Source organism: Amblyomma americanum, chromosome 1 (assembly GCF_052857255.1).
Source record: "Amblyomma americanum isolate KBUSLIRL-KWMA chromosome 1, ASM5285725v1, whole genome shotgun sequence".
NCBI classification, from domain to species: domain Eukaryota; kingdom Metazoa; phylum Arthropoda; class Arachnida; order Ixodida; family Ixodidae; genus Amblyomma; species Amblyomma americanum.
Genome location: NC_135497.1, coordinates 273,079,474 through 273,094,296, shown reverse-complemented (window position 1 = coordinate 273,094,296; position 14,823 = coordinate 273,079,474). Strand labels below are relative to the sequence as shown.

At 43.5% G+C, this 14,823-nt stretch overlaps 1 protein-coding gene across 3 annotated transcripts in view; it reads right to left on the bottom strand.

Annotated features, from left to right (window-relative positions):
• Positions 1-2,176: 2,176 nt before the first annotated feature.
• The window catches only part of LOC144115095 (uncharacterized), a 50,048-nt gene continuing 37,401 nt past the window's right edge, over positions 2,177-14,823 (bottom strand). For 2 of the 3 annotated variants that reach the window (XM_077649253.1, XM_077649254.1), the window contains 3 exons: positions 10,778-10,828; positions 9,499-9,560; positions 2,177-2,894 (listed from right to left, as the gene is read on the bottom strand). In XM_077649253.1, coding sequence (XP_077505379.1) covers positions 2,822-2,894; positions 9,499-9,560; positions 10,778-10,828 — 186 coding nt within the window. In that variant the 3' untranslated portion in view covers positions 2,177-2,821. Of the gene's footprint in view, positions 2,895-9,498; positions 9,561-10,773; positions 10,829-14,823 lie in introns of those variants that run through there. The other variant, XR_013311243.1, reaches the window with a different exon arrangement.

Below are 14,823 nucleotides of genomic sequence, written 5' to 3'. Positions count from 1 at the left end.
AAAGGAAAATGCAATCACATGACAAATGTCGCATCTTTGAGAGCCGGTGGGGAGGTGACCATTTGTTTGGCTGGGACAGGCTATCCCCTCTCTCCATTCTCTTTGGCGCGGGAAGAGTGTCGATTTCATTTTGGGTCTTAGCAAGTTCTCGGCTTGTGCTCACCAGGATGCCTGCAGTGCATCCCTTGTTTTCCATCGTAAAATCTGGTTCCATCAAAGTGGGCTTAAAGGTTTCCCAAGAGGCACGATAGGTCCAGGCCAGCTGCTTTCAATGGCAATGTCACTTTTCGGAATGTGGTTTGGGCTTTGGTCTCCATGAGGACTGATCTCCACAGCTGCAAGCACTGATTGAAGTAGTAGAAGTAATTGTCAGCTCACTTGCAGAAAACAGTGCTGGCACAATGCCTGCAAGTTTTTTTTTTTTCATTGGAAAGCTGCTGCACTAGTACTGCTGCAAGTGACCCTACATATGACTGCGTATAGAACTAATGAATGCCGAAGTAATAAGCCTCTTAAATACAGCAAATTACACCACATCGGAAGGTACAGCCTTTGCTGACAGCATCTAGACCACGACGTTCGCCGTCACTGTTTCAGTGGGCTTGCAGCAGCCCCGAAATTGCTAACCCCTAAACGGCAGTGGACCGCTCATCCTTGTCCCTGCAGAGCTCTGGTGCTTCAGCGGTGCTGTAAGTGCATCACTGCATGGCTAACCAGCCTTGACAGCCAGAAATGTTTTACTAAGGCAGAAAGTTACTGAATTTGGTCTGGTATATGCTGGGTTAAATCTGCGGCAGGTATGCCTTTAAGGGTGTAATGGGTGTGAATGCTTCACATTAAATGTGCTAGGGTAGCTGTTTGGGCTAGTTTGTAATATGCTAAGGTATGCAGTGTGGGAGGAATAGGGGCAGTGGACAAGCGCTGAACATGTTTACCTCGCACACAGTGAAATGAGATAAGAGGGAATTGGGTGAAAGAAACAGCTGGCATAAGACTACCGGAGGCTCTGGACAACGAAACGGCAAAAGGTGGGTAAAAACGCATCGTGGGAATATGGTTGCATGGGGATGTTCCCATATAATGCCAACCACGATGAGTTGCCGATGCAAATCGCCCCAAGGAAAATTTGCAAGTTGCAAGCACAGAACGAAAAATGGGCAGCAGATCTTTGCTCCGCTGAAGCCTGCCAGAAACACAGTGTGGCAACATCGGGCCAAAGTTTGCGCGACGTTTTGTGAAAGTAGTGAATTTCGAGTGAAATTGTGCTACTTCTGCTCACCGTGCCAAATGTCTTGAGTCAAATTTACAACGTTTCCTAGGCGAAGGTGACTGTTTTGGGCTGACGCTACCTGCGAAGCACTGTTAGTGGAAAGTGCCAATATAGGATCACTGTTGCAGTAAGAAATTTTTTATTCACTTGACACTTTCACAGCAATTCAACTTGCAAACCAGAGTCGCATGATAGCTGAAGTAGGAAACGGAGCATCACCTGAGCCACTGTGGTTACAATGTTCTCAACCTTGTGGTCAGCACCTGAGGCTTATTAACCACAGCGACATTGGACATCTGTGATATTTAGTTGACGGGCAAGCAGCACACCCTTCCGTATGCCTTCATGCAGCTGCACGGTGGTTTTGGTCCTTTTTGCTGATAAATGTGAATATTTAGCAGCTTATAAAGCATCATCTAGTTCATTTGTGCCTTCCGTAATCAAAATGACATTACGCTGCAGATTGCATGTAAACTTGTAATGAATGACCATAGTACTACTGTCTGTCGAGCTTATGGCAAACGCTGAACGCCAAGTTCTAGCACCACTCGACAGATGGCATAGGACCAGTGCAGCGGTGAACCAATAGGTGAATGCAAAATTGCAACATGTACTCCGATGGTGCTAGGTGGTGGCCAAGAATACATTTCTGCGTTAAAACCATAGGGACAGGGAAGACGCCGCTGTACAAAGTGAGTAGTGATGGAGTTGACAAACAAAGTAGGAAGGTGCAAAACAAGGGGTGTATGTAGCAGCCACACAGAAGCGGGTAACTCGTAGTGGTGAAGGAAGGAAATAGATGAAGATATAACTACTCTTTGGAAGAAGAAATATTTTTCAGGTAGGAGATGGTGATGTACCATTGCTGCAGGTACTGAGAGTGAGCATTCCCCATTACAGCAGTGCTAGTATTGGCAAAGAGCACTTTATTTGCCTGTAGTTTAACACAAAAATAAATAAAACAACAAATACAAATGGTAACATAAAACGACTGTAGGCTGAGGCAGTAGCTGCTTTCTAGCCCCAGTTGTCATAAACCTGTTAGCAAGTTATATGCATTCGTCTTCAGTGAAGCAGAATTGCCTGTAGTTTAAAAAAAAAAATTAGATAAAACAACATATATGAATGGTGACATAAAACGACTGTAGGCCAAGGCAGTCACTTGCTGCTTTCTAGCCTCGGTTGTCATAAACCTGCTTGCAAGTTATATGCATTCATCTTCAGTGAAGCAGAATTGGCATGGGTGCGCTAAGGCAGTCTCTGCTTTCTAGCCCCAGTTGTCATAAACCTGTTTGCAAGTTATATGCATCCGTCTTTGGTGAAGCAGAATTGCCTGTAGTTTAAAAAAAAATTAGATAAAACAACATATATGAATGGTGACATAAAACGACTGTAGGCTAAGGCAGTCACTTGCTGCGTTCTAGCCTCGATTGTCATAAACCTGCTTGCAAGTTATATGCATTCGTATTCAGTGAAGCAGAATTGGTATGGGTGCGCTAAGGCAGTCACTTGCTGCTTTCTAGCTCCAGTTGTCATAAACCTGTTTGGAAGTTATATGCAGTCATCTTCAGTGAAGCAGAATTCGTATGGGTGCACACCTGGAATGTTTTTTTCTTCAATGTACCTGGAACAAGAGCAAAAAAAGTTTCTAGAGCAGGTGGAGGGACCTTGAAGGATGATTCATTTTACTAAGTGTTCAACTGCCTGAATTCTGACTTAAGGCACCAGAACAAAACAGTGCTTCAGAGCTGCACACCTTCACTTCTTTTTTTTTTCTTCCCCAGCATATTTAAGCTGGCCAAAATCGGAGCAAGTTCTATTCCCACCCTCCCTCTACCTTGGCCCAAAGCCCCGTGACCCTAATCACCGTGATGATATATATATATATATATATAAATGCAGATGTACAGGCACAGAATGCTATCCATTCTCGGTCCTTCCATGATAAGTACAGTCACTTGCATGTTGCTCATTTTGTGCTGTTGCTGGCCTCTAGAGCCAGAAATAAGTTGCAGACCTGCAAAATACTGGGTGCTGGGAGGAGAAATACATTCCCACCGATTGCCCACAGAAGCCCCTGTACGCTACTGAGCTCATTTTCTTTTTATTCATAAGGGCAGATTTATGGGTAATTTTTTGAGGGTGTAGTTGAGAAAAGGAGGGGGGTACATTTTAACTGACTCTAAAACGAATTTTAAATTTTGCGCGTGGCCGAGTCCACGTCCCTGCTTTTGGCATAGTGGGCTGGCCCGATGCACCCCCACCCCGCCATATTGAACTGACATGGGTGCCTGTGCATTCCATAAATCCCGGAAACAAGGCGGCCAACCTTTTAGACAAAGGGGACCCCAATGCAGTTTTCCCATTGAAAATGTCATCTGAGGAAGGGCGGTGCCCTCTTCCTCCTTGAAGCTGCCCTTGCTTCTCCAACTACTACTAGTTTCTCTAATTCATCTTTCTATTCTTCCATGGATAACTCACCCAATCTGCACTGCCACGTCTGCAGTGTACGCTGTTCATGGCCATGTATACAGTATATGCCTTTAAAGACACATGGGTGGTCTTCATTGTTATCGAGCAAATGAGCTTTGCAGTGCAGGTGCAAAAGTGTTGCCGTGATGCTAATGCTAAACTGGGTAAAAATTTGGCATGCAATCCCTCTAATTTATTACTGCATTAATAATTTGATAAGGACAAATGATGTATTTGTACGTATGTGACCTTTGGCGCAAAGTTGAATTCTTTAAAGGTGGCTCAGTGGTTAGGGCACTCGACTACTCATCCGGAGTACCCGGGTTCAAACCCGACCGCGGTGGCCGCGTTTCGATGGAGGCGAGCACGCGCTAAGGCACCCATGTGCTGTGCAATGTCAGTGCACGTTAAAGATCCCCAGGTGGTCGAAATTATTCCGGAGCCCTCCACTACGGCACCTCTTTCTTCCTGTCTTCTCTTAGTCCCTCCTTTATTCCTTCCCTTATGGTTGGTTCAGGTGTTCCCCGATTAGTGAGACAGGATTAGTGAGACAGATACTGCGCCATTTCCTTTCCCCAAAAACCAATTTCCAATTGCCACTTTATAATTTCAGGGGTCCAGCAATATTACCGCATAAGGTCAGATGCTGGTTTGGTTTGGTTTACGGGGCTTAACGTTCCAAAGCGGCTCAGGCTATGAGGGACACTGTAGTGGAAGGCTCTGGATAATTTTGACCACCTGGGGATCTTGCACATGCACTGACATCACGCAGTACAAGGGTCTCTAGCATTTCGCCTCCATCGAAATGCGACCACCGCGGCTGGGATCGAACCCGGATCTCTCGGGTGAGCAGCCAAGCACCATAATTACTGAGCCACAGCGGCGGCTCATCACAAGGTCAGATGCATTGCAACATCAAGGTACCGTGACAGAAGTTTAGCAGAACTCTCAAAAGAAGCACCTTGCCCTGAGCAAACTTTTGGCACTCAATGCAATACAAATGTGGTTTCCACATTTATATCACTAGGCATGTGAAAATATCAGATCGTCTCGAATATTCAGTCGAATAGTAAAGTATTCGATATTCGATTCGATCCGAATGATTAGTATTTGAAATTTCAAAGTATTTGGCTTGAGCGAATAATGTTTCTGGAACTCTTGTGACGTGGTTTCGGTTCAGCAACCTCCTCTGGGATGGCACCGCGGCACGTACGCAACCACAGCCTCGAATTCGCGCTGCATGCACATGCTCCTGTGCTGTAATCGGCGCGGTGGCGTGCATAAATGGAAACCTTTAGCATACTGTGTACCGCGTTACCGTTACGAGGGTATCGGGAGCTCGCCCACCACCAGTGAGCACGCGCTGATTGGTCCCAATGCGGCAGGCGTACATGCAGCTGCCGGGTACCTGGTGCCATCCGGTGCCCACAAGGTGATCTACACATGCGCACTGACGGCGCGTGGGCTTCCGGTACTCTGGTAACGGTAGCGATAACAAGGTACACGGTATCCCAGTTAAAAAAAAAACATTGGAACATTCCAATTGGTTCCAGTTGTGTTTTTAGCCACCTGACCAATTGTACCCAACTGGATCCAACTGGACCAACCAATTAGACCCATTAGGCCAGGCAGTTATTGCATCCAGAAAATATTCACAAAGTATAACTCACAAATAAGTTTTGCAAAATACATAGTGTGATAAATATTTCTACAACTTAGCATATTAATGAGCAAAAGGAAAATTGATTTGTGAGGACTGCAGGCAGACACTCTGACCAATCAATATTTTTACTATGGAACTAAAATTCACATGCTTTTATTGAAATAAAGGCCAACAGATGCGTATACAACACACAAGAAACACATTCAGACACTAGTAGCATATATTAGCTCAATAAGTACATGTAGAGAATACACTTCTGCTCCAACTTGTATACCCCATTTATGAGGCTCTCATGCTGGAGCCAGTGGTGCTTGTCCAATGAGTGCAGTTATTTAATTTCAACTGCAGTGGTGGTGCAGATGATGAATACAATTTAGTAGGTTAAGCTGCTGATAGCTCTTATTATAAGAACCATATATTAGTTCTGCCTTGTTTGTCAGATATGCAAACATTCACATGGATAAATTGGGTACAGTTGGGCAGACCAATTGGGCTCACCAATTGGAAACACTATTGGTCCAATTAAATAGTCCATTTGGACTATCCAAGTGGAACACCATTCCAGTTGGAAATGGAATTGATCCAATTGGAACCAGTTGGAAATCCAGTTGGTTCCAATGTTTTTTTTTTTTTTTTTTTTTTTACTGGGATGCTAAAGGTGTCAATAGAGAAATTTAGTATAGCGTGACCCGCTCCGCATGCCGCTGGTGTGCACGTGCTGATTGGCCCCGATGGGGTAGGCTTGCAAACAACTGACCCGCGCCTTGTGGCGCTATGCTAAATCTCTCCAATCGGAAGACGTGTGGCTCTCCTGACTTGTGGAACGAGTCTGAGCTGACTGCAGCTCCCGCAGCCGCTCTTCTCCGTGTGAAATTTGCTAAACAAGCGCGATGGCGTGAGCACAAAGGGGAGCTAGCACGAGACACATGGAGACAGGTGCCCCTTTCCGACACTGCGGGGTGGCACTGGGTGCACGGTGTGTATGCCTGGCAGGCGTTGTGGAGTCGCTGCTTAAAAGCAACAGCTGCGCAACGACGCAATCTCAGTTAAGAGCAATAGTTAGAGGCCCCACATATTGGTCGCATACGCCACAGATACGTCGGCACCGTATGTAGGTCGGCTACCCCAATTTCCGATGGCCATTTTTTGCAGAAAGTTGACACAGCTTCAATGCATTCTCTTCTTTTTTTTCATGTAATGGCCACGTGTGTTCAACCTTTCTTGTGCACCAGAAGTAGTCGAAATGTTTGCATCGAAATTATTTGCAGAGAATTACTATTTGCTTTCAATTCGCTTAAAAAAAACAACACTTCGCACATATCTACATATCACATAACAAAAAATGCTGGTTTTGAAGATATGATGTGTTGTATAGCCTGATTTTTGCTTGAGAAGCAGAGGCATCAAGTTGATGGTGGGGATACATAAGGGCTTTCACACTGCTGAGGTGAAGACAGCACCTGGGACTTCCTTATGGGCTGGTTCGTTTATGACAAAAAATTTCTGCTTGAATATTAACACAAAGTGCAAAGATTAGTAGGGGTGTGCAAATATTCGAAATTTCGAATACGAATAGAATATGTTTCATATTCGGTTCATATTTGTATTCGAGAAATGATATTCGTGAATTTCCGAATATTCGAAAATTCCTGAATACTCGGCAGCAATTATATATCGCGCCGACTTTCGTAAATTTGATTGTGGCAAAAGTGCAATATCTGGGCAAATTATCTAAATATAGAGCTTAAAGTTCCAGGAAAACAATATAAAAGGCCCTGTTCTCTTTCTTTTCCATCGTTTATCGCGTGGACCGATCGCATTCCAATGCCACTAGGCTTGACCCTGTGCGCAATTCCGCAAGTGGGCTTTCCCACATACCACATGTTCTGCGAACAAGATGGGGGACGACCCGCGGAATTTCGCATGAGGCTCCCGAAGGGGCGAGTCGAGGTGTCACAACGGCAAGCGATCCTGTAAAAATCCCGCCTATTGCACGGTGCACTGTAACCCATGCACCTTTTAAGTGGGCGTAACGGTGACAACGTTCGCAGGGCCCCTGTCACTAGGTCAAAAAAATAACCTGGACACGTAGTTTTGGTTTATGAACTTCGCCACTCGCCTGTGGCAATGGCAACTGTCGGCCCGCGCATTCGTCAGTAGTCCAATCTCAGCACCGTGACACCTTCAGACGCTGACTGATGCATCGCTCGTCATTTTTTTTTTCCTTATTAGACGCAGTCTCGCCATTCCAACGTCAATGTGCGTTCCCATCTCACTTACGGTCGCAATGTCTTCCAGCACGGCGAAACTCTGTGCTCATCACGGGATTACAGTTGTTTGCACGATAGAGCTGCCTCATAAGACTGCCGCATTTTCGGTAGTTTTTTTTTTTTTTTTCGGGGCCGCGGTGCATTTTATAAATCGACCTTCTAATAACCTGGGCATTTCTGTCAGTTCTTTGAACTCTGAATTAATGAGGTTTTACTAGCCATCCTGTTATTTTTGTTTCCAGTCTTGTCATGTTATTTATGGATTTCATTTTGCCTGACCACATTACAGGTTGGATACTGTTATGCTGTTCAATTAAGTAGCATACATTTCTGCACACATCATGTTTTTTTTTTTTATACAGTGCTCAGACAGTCTAGTTTTGTTCATTTCAGTTACAAAGGACATAGACTATTTTGAAAAAAATATGAGCGACAGTGTTTGCTTGTTTATCTTTTCTGAATTTATTTTTTTGTGCTGACCAGGTATTCAATATTCGAAGCCATTTTTTCTTCATATTCGTATTCGATTCATATTCGAAAATTTCAAAATTCACACACCCCTGAAGAATAGCCATTTTTTTGTTGCACATGCATAATCATTTGTGTTTTTCGACACACTTCTTGGTCACTGACATGAGGATGGAAGAGTGCCTGAGTGCACACAGTCCTAAGCTGGTACTGCCACAGCACCATAAGCAGAAGTGATGCTTTTGTGTCGGAAGGAAATCTGAATGAAAAGTGCTCCGTTTGATAAAAAATTACTTAGCCAAACTCGTGGCACGGAGAGCATAGCTTATTGTTGCAGGAATCAATTACTAAAGCTTGGACATGGCAAATGTGTGTGCTGTGAGCATACCTCTTCTATAGGAATAATGCATGACCAAGCAAAAAATAGTGCAAGCTTAAAGCAGTTATATGGAATCATAAGACCTTTACAGTGTACATTATTTTAGTTACATGCTTAGCCGATATAGTCTGTATAGCAATTGCTGTGACTGCTGATTGTTCGTGAGCATACTTATATTACATATTAGGGCATGCAGTGTTGTACCTTCTGATTTGAAAAGAGCAGAGAATGGAGAGAGAAATTTAATTAAATGAATCAAATTTCACATCTATAGTTTTATACCATGGAAATTATTTCACAGCAGTGTACAAGTCTTGCAACAAAGCTCATGCCACTGACTTCAGCAATAGAGTTCACAATGAAATAACACAGGCTGACTGTGTGATGCAGTAGAATTAGAATAAGCACAAAGTGCGCGATAGAAAACTAGGATGGAATTATTTGCTAACTGCATAATACACAGTTTAACAACACACTTCACTACCTGGTTTTTCTCAAATACCCCCAATGCAAGTAAATATTATTTAAAATTATTTTAGAGTAGCAGACATACCATGCACTCTGCTCGTTATATGAGACATCAAGATTTCCATTCAATTGTGCTCTGTTCCCTACTCTGGCAAATCGAGTGGTAGAGAGAGTCCTTCATGACTTCAACAAGACCATTCACATCGTAATCACAAATACCTCTTATTAGTTGGCTACGCCAAAGGCATACAGACACCAATAGTGGCTAGCTCATTATATTGCCACTCTTATTTTTTATCTTTAACCCTTCTTACAACCCACCTTCGTTTTTATCAGCACACATATTTCACTATTGAAGCACAATTAAAGTGATCAAAAGTTGCTCGGCCAGATAGGAAAATGATGAAAAACAAAATTTTTACATCTAACTTGTGCTTAGTGTCCTTGATACATATTTCTTTTTTTCACTCATTTGATAACTCCTTGCAAAGGCACAAAAACAGCTTACTCTTTAAGCATTCCGCCAAGTCTGTAAAATTCCTTCCTTTGGGCTCTGATCTTGTCTCTTTCCTGCATGTTGAAGATAAAGATTACATGTCATACACATGTCACTACAGCTGAAAAGTTAGAAACGTGGTGCACAACATGCATTGGTAATGGTACCCCTAGTAACTGAAATCCGACAGAAATCCCCTAATAACCTTAATCCACCTTCATGCAGTCACAATGCAAATAATGAACCAGCCAAATCTGAATCTTGGAACACATTTCCGTCCCCTAAAACAGGCACAGCATTGTGAGCACCCAGCTACTGCAATGAAAAATAAACAAAAATGAAATATAGGTACATTAAATAACACAAGAAAAAATGCACTAACACATGAAGAAAACCAAGAGAATAACAATGCCTCATTGCCGCACAGCTAAAAACAAAAAGTACACAATTCCCAACAACTGTATAATATCTTATGCCTATTTAACCTCATCCCCAGATCAATCTTGAGGGGAAAAAAAAAGGCCATGGGTGCATCTGCTTTGCATGCTGTCTCCTTGACCTTGCTGACATAATTTCAGCGACACTAAACTGACTGGGCCTGAGTAAGAGCACAATGTTCTGTCACTCGTGGAAGCTACCGTCCACTAAACTACTGCCTCATTTGTGCTCAAATTTCACCTTGAGGTGGCATTTGGGAGTCTACTTTGTTTAATGCCTCATTTTGTAGCTGAATTTGCCTGCTTTCACCTAAATAAAACCGAATATTGTATTTCCTACAGCAATGCTGACCCAAAAGAGTAAAATTTCTCAGCCAAATGAATGCTCATGCCATTTGTTGCTAGGTATGCAAATCTAGTGCCGAGAAGGTTTTGCAGTTTCACTTCCATGGCAACTCCTTTTACATTTTGTGAAAAACAAAAAAAACATCACCATGGCCCACGAAATGTTTTCCTGTGAATTTTTCAATTTTTTATGTTAAGCTATGGAGAATTGTGTAGGTTTCACACTATATTCCAATAAAAAATTTTGGTCAAATGATATACTGCTCAACTAGCAATAAAATATTTCTAGTACAACACACTTAGTACAAAATTCCTTACAATTTAAATCTATCGAACAGGCCATGCAGGGTAAAAACCATGTTACTGGCTTATTAAAAAACAGACAAAATACTAATATGCACTGGAGTGGCCCCTGGCACATTCTGCAGGTACATATTGCATATTAATAAGGAAGGATGGGTTTCACTCCTCTTTATGCATGCAAGAGTTAAGCTTTGCTTTATCATTACCTCATTTAGTTTATGCAGCTTGTCAGCATGACGCCTCTGGACAGCATTAATCTGTAAAAAAAAAATAAAAGAAGACCACTGGTGATCATGCGATGTGATGTGACAAACTGCATTAGCAGTTTATGTAGCGCATTTTGGCATCACTTTTTTTGTTCCGTTGCTGCGTCTGTTTTCTGGTGGGTGAAGGTTCTGGAGGCTTTCTGGAGGTTGGAGGTGGAGTATCTGAAGGGTGTAATTGTGTAATTGAGCAGAAAGGTGGAGCTTCTGGATGGTAGAGGTGGGTGGGTGGGTGGAGGCTTGTAGGTGGGAGATGCAATTTTACCAGCGGGTTCCTGGAGGTGCACCCAGCAGAGTCTGCTTCCAGAAGGTGGAGGCTACACAAGCACACACATGCACACCATGGGTTTTTGCTGAAACCGGATTATACTGTTAATGCAGTAAAAGAAAAGTGAAGAAAAAAGCAGAATGATCCATTTTATGTTCTTCCTTTTTTAAACAAAAATATTCAAGATGTTTACTTAGACTGGCTTTGAAACTCATAGATGCTTAGAGTATAGCTCGACTCACAATGAATCCTCTAACACCATTCAAGATGTTTACTTAGACTGGCTTTGAAACTCGTAGACGCTTAGAGTACAGCTTGACTCACAATGTATGCTCTAACACCAGCCTTGCATGTATCTCTGACTGCATCTTCTAGGACATAAGGGCACAAGCACTGTGAGTGTTATTAATTCATCTATGCAAGTGGTAAAATGAAACTGATAAAAATGCTTTCACTTTCTCACATAAAGAATAAAAAAAATTGATAGTCTATAGACCTCCTGCATGTTTGCAAACAAACGAGGTGGCACTGCAGTCGCTAGCGGGCTTGCGGTAGGCAAAAGGCCAGGGAGTGGCAACGCGGAGAGGTGCTGAACGCGGGTTTTCAAGGCTTGCAGGCGCGTTTCCAGTTTCTGCGAATCACTGCAGTGGTTGATGCTTCCAACTTAGTAATTTCTCGAAGTACACGAGCTCGCGTTCGCCACGTGCGGCGTATTCAGAGAAATAGTTTGCCACTGTGTATTGTATATATGGTTGGTAGTAAACATGTAGAAAGCGTTTCTGCCATTGATTTATATGCTAGGCATTGAATAAAATAAGTTTTGACACCTTGCACTAGCCGGAATGATTTTACTTCGGGACAGTAGTGAGGGGAAGTGCTGGCGTTGTTTTGGCGGAGCAGACGTGCGCTCAGCGTCTGCTGACATACGTACGTGTTGCGCTGTGCGAAAAGTGGGGACAGCGTCGTGTTCCCGATCTCCTCTGTCTAAGCGCTGTTTTTAGCCGCATGATCACGCACCAGCCAGGCCGACTTCTCCCATTGTTAAACTGGTCGATTTGGTGAAAATTTTTGATTTCTGGAATTATTTTCTTTCCTAGCCCTGGAGTCTTGTTTCGTGACGAAAAATTATAACAAAATATTCAGTACAAATTTATAAATTACGCTTTTTACATGTGTGGTTGTTGAAAATTGTAAGTTAATTTCTTTGATTTCAGTGCCGCATTTCTTTCACCAAGCGAAAAACGAAGAGGCCATAAACGAGGGAATAAACTTTAAGGTTTGTTTTCTGACCTCTCACATTTTCTGCGACTGGCATCACTCACACCTACGTAATTGCGTAACGCATGAAAATAAAATGATTCCATTTGTCGCAAACTATTCCTGAGAAATTGAGGAGCGTAATAAATCTCGATTTTTTTCCCTTCACGTGCAGTACTATGTTAGTTATTTTTGTAAGAAACGTTTTCATGTAACTATGCATGTATAAGTACTGATCATCTAAAAAAAGAACTAATCACGTCACCATACAGAACAGGGCTTTGTGTACATGCTGGCATAAAAAAATTTGCGTACTTTCTACTCAATTATTTAAGACTTGGGGTGACTTGATGAGGGTGATAATTATAATTACCCAGAACTGCACCAGGTATAGCTGAAAATAAAAGGCTTTACTGAAACTAGCGTAGCAATTTCATATTTGCACCAAGTTTATAGTTACATACATGCATAAATAACAAAAACATTTTTCATAGCCACGTCCCCTCTCAATCTCGCCACGTGTCTGTTAGTAGCAAGCTTGCGGCTGCTTCTTTCCAAACAAGATTCATGATCATGTACTACTACCTCATGAAACATGACACATGCATGATGCAATGAAAAAGCATGTGGCGTTTAGCACACTTAATGCACGCTATTCTAAGCACGCAGCGCGACCGCGCAAGATTGACACAACTTACCAGACTTCTTTCTAATCGAATCAAATAATTCCGCCGGTCATATTAGGAAACAGTTTCAAGTAAATATTAAATGCCATAAAACGCGCCATTAAAACATGCTGTGCTTTAACAAAAGAACGCATTCCTTGGGGGCGAGTGAACCTGCTGGCGCCCTGTGCACACCGGCTCAAGGTGATAAATACGTGTGCAGCTACATATGTGCTTTTTTTCCTTGCGCAATTATCAGCCTACTATCCTGATGTTCAGGTGAATGAATGCAGTAACTTGCATGCTATTAAGTGCATTGAGTGGCAGTGCTGATTGACTCCCAAACTTCGCGCTTTACTACCGCGGCCCATTGCCTGTTAGCCAGTTTCCTAATGCGGTATTTATGTGCGAAAAACCTATCGAGGCTAATTTAAATTTCCTTTTATGCTACTACGCGGATCCAACAGTGACGCAGCTGGTCAATACATGCTGCTTCTGCAGTGCAGCTGCCGGTAGCTGTGGCAGCTGCGGTAGGCACGGGCAGCCGATGCCTGTTTTGCCTACCATGCGAAAGTCGCTGCTGACATCAGCGCCACCACATCTTTGTGATGTCGCGGGGTGAAGGAGGTCAATACTCCGTTTCATACATAGCAGGCAACACTGCAAAAGATAGCACGCTTGTTCGCGCAGGCTAAGTCCACGCCCCAAAAGTAGTTCGCCATATAGCCGAAGTGAGCACAAGCATATTTTATTGCGACAAGCCATGAATGGCGTCTCCTGGACTTCGTTGCAACTCTTTCCACATTTTCGTCCTGCGACTCATCGAGACTTCGAGAAGCAAGAATTACATGTAGTTTGGTTTGGTTTATGGGGTTTAACGTTCCAAAGCGACTCAGGCTATGAGAGACTCCGTAGTGGAGGGCTCCGCAAAATTTCGACCACCTGGGGTTCTTTACTGTGCACTGACATCGCGCAGTACACGGGCCTTTAGCATTTTTCCTCCACCAAAATGTGACCACTGTGGCCGGGGTCGAACCCACGTCTTTCGGGTGAGCAGCCGAGCACCATAACCACTGCGTTAACGCGGCGGCTGCAAGAATTACATGTAGCAGTGTGGTTGGTAGGGCGGATCGCTCCTACTCAATCTGCACCCAAAAAGTATTTCACACTCAGCGGAAATTATAGCTAGAAGGCCCAAACACAGAGCATCCCACAGCTTTGACCGTGATTTTCAATGCTATCAGATCGTTTTACACCACTCTGTTTTTGTCCAGACACACACGGAGTTTCAAGAAGAATGAATGATACGTGGCAGAGTAATATGGTTTCACAGACACACTACTTCCGCAGCTTCCGCAGCGTTGCCTGCTATGTATGAAACGGAGTATATGTCATTGTCAAGAGTAGCAGTAAGCACGGAGTGCAATGCAGGAAAGGTAGAGCACATTCTAGGATGCCTCACAGATGGTAATAGTCAGAAATTACGGTTGCTGAACATGCATGCCCTCGCATTCACCCATCTGTGTTCACTGAGCCAGACAACATGCATGCTCTCCCTGGCTGCTTTGACGGCCTGAGGAGCCAATGCTATCGACTGTTATTTTTTTATCTGGGCAATGCACTTGCCTTCCTTCGCCCCTTTTGGTAAGTTATGTGTCCTGCGCTCAGCCGTTTCGTTTAGTGCTTGGCAGCACGCTCAGCATCTCTCGCTTTCTGATGCACCATTTCGATCGCTTGCTCTTCAGCCACCTCAGCAAACACTCGCGGTGCAGAACGAATATATGAACAAGGAGGAAGAC